This window comes from Schistocerca cancellata, chromosome 1, assembly GCF_023864275.1.
Source record: "Schistocerca cancellata isolate TAMUIC-IGC-003103 chromosome 1, iqSchCanc2.1, whole genome shotgun sequence".
NCBI classification, from domain to species: domain Eukaryota; kingdom Metazoa; phylum Arthropoda; class Insecta; order Orthoptera; family Acrididae; genus Schistocerca; species Schistocerca cancellata.
The window spans coordinates 510,858,456-510,864,756 of record NC_064626.1 but is presented as its reverse complement, the minus strand read 5'-3'; the positions used below and the strand labels follow the sequence as shown (position 1 = coordinate 510,864,756).

At 47.6% G+C, this 6,301-nt stretch overlaps 1 protein-coding gene across 1 annotated transcript; it reads left to right on the top strand.

Annotated features, from left to right (window-relative positions):
* Positions 1–1,576: 1,576 nt before the first annotated feature.
* On the top strand, positions 1,577–5,918 carry LOC126178268 (cuticle protein 21-like). Its single transcript, XM_049924518.1, has 2 exons — positions 1,577–1,629; positions 5,129–5,918. Exons 1-2 carry the CDS (start codon positions 1,618–1,620, stop codon positions 5,876–5,878), a joined length of 762 nt encoding a protein of 253 aa, XP_049780475.1. The 5' UTR covers positions 1,577–1,617; the 3' UTR covers positions 5,879–5,918.
* The last annotated feature ends 383 nt before the right edge of the window (positions 5,919–6,301 follow it).

Here is a 6,301-nt window from a genome sequence, read left to right as displayed (position 1 = left end):
CTTTATCTTAATTTTTTGTCAGTTCCACAAAAGAGTTTTGTCACTGAATTAGTCTTATACAGATCTGCTATTTTGACGCCGAAAGTACTATAGTCCCATTATGAAAAAAAATTAGTAACCCTTGTACTTTTTACAATATTAATTTCAAGCGATTTTCGTTGGCCTAAGCAGATGTGGCTTTTGTCAAAAATCAACCTTTCCCTAAACCTTTTTCTTGTCACATTTAAATTGACATACGTACTGTAGTGATAAAACTTCAATGATCGACTGGAGAAGATAAAGTAATTGACTTTTTTGTTTGTTTGCAGGTATATGTCTACAGTCTTGGTACTGACGTGGTACTGGAACCACCGCAACACAGCACCATTTCACGCCGCCATAGCAGCCAAAATAAATAGTACTGCCTATCGACAGAATGCAGTATCGTGTGGTGATTGGTTTTCAGCAACAGCGGAAATATTGCAGCTGTAGCAGGCCAATAAAGACGACTGAGGAAGACATCTGGAATCGCCTGACGCGGGAACCACATTTCCGCTGCGGACAAAAGCGAATTACCGCACGATACTCCATTGTATCAATGGGCTCCACCAGTTTGGTTTGGCTCCCTTAGCGACTTGATATGGTACTGTGACGTGAGGATTTCAACGTGTACCAGGACTGCAGAGCTTTACCTGCAAACAAACAGAAAAATTAATTAATTTAATTTTTTTCGAGGTGGTAAATAAAAAAGTACGACTACCCCCTGGTGGTTCACAAAAATGGTTCAAATGGCTCTGAGCACTGTGGGACTTAGCTTCTAAGGTCATCAGTCCCCTAGAACTTAGAACTACTTAAACCTAACTAACCTAAGGACATCACACATGTCCATGCCCGAGGCAGGATTCGAACCTGCGATCGTAGCGGTCGCGCGGTTCCAGACTGAAGTGCCTAGAACCGCTCGGCCACCACGCCCGGCCCTGGTGGTTCTTGCTGATGTCAGACTTAGGTGGGACGCTCTGAATACTGTTGAACGAATTCCTGGAAAAGACGATCTTTTAAGTGGAACGGTTCGTCTGAAATGACAGACTAGATTTACCTTCCGTACTCCTTAAGACAACGGCTTAGCGGCGCATTCTGTCTGTAACTGCTTCGGCGTCTTTCCCCGAAACGCTCGGCTACCGGAGGTCCTGGTGGAGGCCGCAGGCATTCCCGCCAGCCGGGTCCGCCGTTGGCCAACAATCCGTAACAAGATCGCCGTCTGTCCTACGGAGAGCGGCAGCAGGGGCGGCTGCGGCGCCGGAGGCCGTTTGTGTGCCACGCCACGAAACCGATCGCCACCGCACACCTGTCCCCCTTCCAGAGAAAGACACTCGTCACGTCCCACAGACACACACACTCACCGGGCCCGCCGACGTCTTTCCTAAAGAACGGCGGCGCGCCTCGCCCTTACGTAATGGAATAATTATAAATTTGCCGCCAAACGCTGACCGAAGTAGAGCACCGTGGCCCGCGGCGAGTAGAAAGGAGCGGGGCTTACATCACGGGGGGACATATAAAAGCCCGCACAGCCGCTCGGACAGGCACACTCAGTCTCTCGCTCCCATCTCGACAGCCCACAACAAGAGGAAACCATCAGACATGGCGCTCAAGGTACGTGGTCGCCTGTCTCACCGCCTCGCAAATCGACCGCCTTCAGATAACAATGAGGAAATGCGCGGCTTGTCAGTGGACGGTGGGCAGTGAGTCGATGTCAAAATTTCCGACGTCACAGGGTGATAGTGCATTCCAGACGATGACTGGCAGCCGGATCTCACGCTGCGAAGTCGGCATCGCACATAGCTCAAGAAATTCATAGCTACAGGTCCACTCTCAATACTTGCATGACAGGCAGTCTCGGTCTGCCATAATGCTTCTGAGAGAGCGTTGTATCAGTCGTACAATTCATTCACTTCTCGGGTTCGTTGAACGTCTCGGGACGTCTTCCGGGGATACTCCATCCCATTTAAAATTTTTTTGAAATCTGTCCGGGATCGGGTTTCATCATGAAATTGCTGCAACTTCTTTTACCCACTAAAATATGTCTTTAACTCTGCAGCGGAGTATGCGCTAGTTTAAAACTTCCCAGCAGATTAAAATCGTGCATCGGACTGGGATTCGAACGCGGAGCCTGCCTCTTCGCTGGCACTGCCTGTAATGCTCACTCGGTACGGACACACTAGCGAAAGCTGAAGTGCAGGGTTCGAGTCCCAACTGGACACACACTTTTAATATAGTACGAAGTTTCACGTTCTTTGTATAGTTTCACAAATAATGAATGTTCTTTATTCCTAAGAAAAATCGGGCGTCCTAAAAGACTGAGAAGTTATGTTACTGGAATTATTAATTAATGACTAAAAATTCTCTAAGCGAAACTTTTTACTATGTCACTGATATCGTTTAAAATTTTGCTGGTTTTCCTTTGCACTAAACATTAATAACTATTCATTCCAGCCAAATCTCTACCTACTGAAAGACAAAACGTTTCTGTTACTGTTGATATTTCAGTATATTTAGTCAGCAATTAAACTTTTCATATGATACAGTACTTGAGCTTGATTTTACGATTTCTACTGAGACTTTTTCACTCATGCGGTGATTCTCTGTGATTTGTTTGTTCTACTTGAGAAAGACATCTCTTTGTACAACTTTTAAATTTTAATTATACGCTTATCGGCTTTTCAAACAACTGTTTCAATTGGTTGCCTTTTTCTATGTATTCTAACTAAATTCAGTGATTTCGTCCACCAACGACAGAAAAAAAGCCTCGATTTGGCAGCTACCTAGTGAAACTATGAGTCTTCAAGGGTTCAAACCGAGAGAGGTGGTCAACTCACTGGACTCGCAATCGGGGGGGAGAGGGGAGGGATATCTGCCCGGCTGGCGACCCAGATTTACGTTTTCAGTTTTCAGTGGTGATATCTTCGAACTGGCTGAAACCCCAGCAATATATCAGACACTCCCGTGGCGTAACATACGACAAGTTCAGTTGCAATTTTACGTTATAACTGTAGATTCAAAAACATTGCAAAATTTAGTGTATTAATCAGATGTTAAATTAAAGTGCTTAACGATTCAGTGAATCTACAAACTGTAACATCCGTATGGATAAAAAAATTATATCTTTTGTTAAGGAATTCGGGTAGAAGCTCCCGCGATTTTGCTGGAAGCTGCGGACAAATGAAATCTGGAGAACTGATCATGTATTTAATCGAAAATACTACTGAGATTGACAAAAAAATGGAGGAAAATTCTTTGTTTCTGAAACCCAAATTTTAGAATTTAACTACGTGGTTAATATTCGGCGTTCTAGAGATGAGAAATACGCCTCTGTATCTCACACGTTTAGAATTACATTTAAGCTTTTTGCAACTTTACGAATTACCACAGTGTTTAGCTCCTGTAAAGTGATTTCGAACTCCATTTATTTGTGCCTTAACGTATCTTAGTTGTCCGTCCCAGACAGCTGCCTCCAGTATAAAAATAATGGCAGTAGCTCCTTTGGTAATAGAGATGTCTATAACGACTGAGATTTGATCGCGCACGACAGATCTCTACGCTCACAGATGGTAGAGACGCAATCAATCGGATTCAGTTCCACTACACTAAAGCCCTTTAAATTGTACGATATGGACTGTGCGATGGAGACTGTTCAGACGCTACACGGGATTGGATAAAGGAGGTTAGGTGCTAACTTCTCGTCAAGGTCATTACAGAAACTGAGAGGACGATTTAGGGGAAAGTCAATCACAATCTAGTTGAATCGTCTGGAGAGTAGGTTGAGAAACCACAGAAATCTAGGAGTGCTCGAAAGGAATGAAAAACGTCATCCTCTTAAATTTTTTGAATAAGTGGCCAAATGCACGACGATTGTATGCCACTTACTAATATAGCTATAAACCATAACAACGCTGCTATCGTAACACGAGAAAATTTCACAAACTAAGATCGCTAAAAAGGCATTTTATTCGAAGATCGGTTTCGACAGAGCTATACTGCAATCTTCGGTTCTTATGCTCTATTGTAAAAATTCAGAAGCATGAAATCCGATGATGACAGCATACCTCTGTCGAAATGGGCCACCCAATAAAAGGCTTTTTAGGCGTCTTGGCTCGTGAAGCCTTTTTCTGTTACCATACATTGCGGATCGCCGCCAAACGGATCATGTCTGGATTATACAACAACGCTGTTAATGTAGTCATTAAGGTCTGTACATGGTTTTGGTACATGGATGCGTTCCAAAGGTCTCAGGTTAGAAAGAAACGATCCGGCTGCATAAAAAGTTTTTCAGGGTTTGCTCTGTTTTAAACGTCGATCCGATCCCTTAGCTGAAAAGTCTGCGTGTCTTGCTCCGTTGTAGAGGACATTTGGTACTGACAAGGATTTGCTAGCCGTAGGACGGCTAGAACGGCATGCATACAGCATCGAGAGGACGCTTCAGCAGATACTTGAACGAGAAGTAGCGGCTCCAATTGGGAAAACCGTCTTTCACGACCGAGAGAGCAGTCTGCAAGCCACTGTGTTCTGCTATCCGATGTCCAAGGACGCCGCTGGCTGGGAAAGTCACTGTGGTTGGTTCGTAACTTGTAGTCCGGAAGATCTGATTCTATATTGTGTATTATGTTGTTATATCTAAGACCGTCACGTTGACAGTTGATTGCTGAAGCATCAGGCCCAGTTAAACGGAGTCGGAATAGTTTTCCGTTATCAGCATGAGGCTTCCACTAAAAGCAAAGACGGCCGAGGATATTCGTCACCAGGGTGTGATCACTACCTCGCAGCGTCCATTTATGGTTGATTAACAAATCCAGCACTGAAAATATACTATCAGTTTAGTGATCGATCACGACTCAGCCTTCAGCCTTAGACGCACCCGGTGCCGGTGCACACCTGTGGGTGAAAATAAAGTTCATCTCTGTTCGCAGTTGGTTATCGTTGTAAATATCCAACTAGCCGAATTTCAAGGTGTTGTCGGTTTCCGGCATTACCTGACATATACCTCTCATCGCAGTTCACCATTCTGACAGGCTACAGATTAACCGTTATTTAGACGTGGGACTGGATCATAATAAATGGTGGGGAAGAGTGGTCTGATGTGGCTCTGTGTCCACAGTTCGTCGTTCTGGCAGCCCTGGTGGCCGTGGCCCGCGCTGGCGTCATCGCCAGCTACGGAGCCGCCCCCATCGCGCACGCCGCTCCCGCCTACGCAGCCTACGCGACGCACGCCGTCCCCGCCTACGCGGCATACGCCGCCCCCGCCGTGGCTAAGGTCGCCGCACCCGCCTACGCCTACGCCGCCCCCGCAGTTGCCAAGGTCGCCGCCCCCGCCGTTTACGCCGCCCCCGCCGTCGCTAAGGTGGCGGCCGCCCCCGTGGCTGTCGAGTACGACCCGCACCCACACTACAGCTTCGCGTACGAGGTGAACGACGCGCACACCGGCGACCAGAAGTCGCAGCACGAGGAGCGCGACGGAGACGTCGTGAAGGGCAGCTACTCGCTGGTCGAGCCCGACGGCTCGGTCCGCACAGTCGAGTACACCGCCGACCCGCACAACGGCTTCAACGCCATCGTTCACCGCCAGGCAGGCGCCCACCCCGCCCCTGTCGTCGCCAAGGTAGCGGCGCCCGTCGTCGCCAAGGTGGCCGCCCCCGCCTACGCGGCCTACGCCGCCCCCGCCGTGGCTAAGGTCGCCGCGCCCGCCTACGCCTACGCCGCTCCCGCCGCGCCCGTCGCCTACGCTGCCCACGCCGCCCCCGTCGCCTACGCGGCGCACGCCGCCCCCGTCGCTTATGCCGCCCCCGCTGTGGCGAAGGTAGCCGCCGCCCCCCTGGCTCTCTCCTACGGAGGCCTGAAGCACTACTAGAAGGCCGTCTTCACCACGCGCTGTACATACGACACAGTCACACATATTTTATACCATGTATATTGCATTTTACACGTTTTTATTGACATAAATAAACGAATCATATAAAGTACCAATGCAAAAATTATTTGACCCCTCACAGCATCCTAATTTTCAAAGACGTTTACCTACATTCTAATATGGCAAATCTAGCGTTTTTTCCCAGGGCGGCGGCGCGTCTCCTCTCGTCCTTTTACGAGGGTCACTCCAAAAGAAATGTACACATTTTTTTAATCCATCTTTTATTCTACATGTTTGAAAGTTTTACAGTGTGTAGATACATCCTTTAGGAACAATATTTTCATTTCTCCACATAATTTCCACCCCTCTCAATTGCCTTACGCCATCTTGGAACCAGCGCCTGTACACCCGCACGGTAAAATT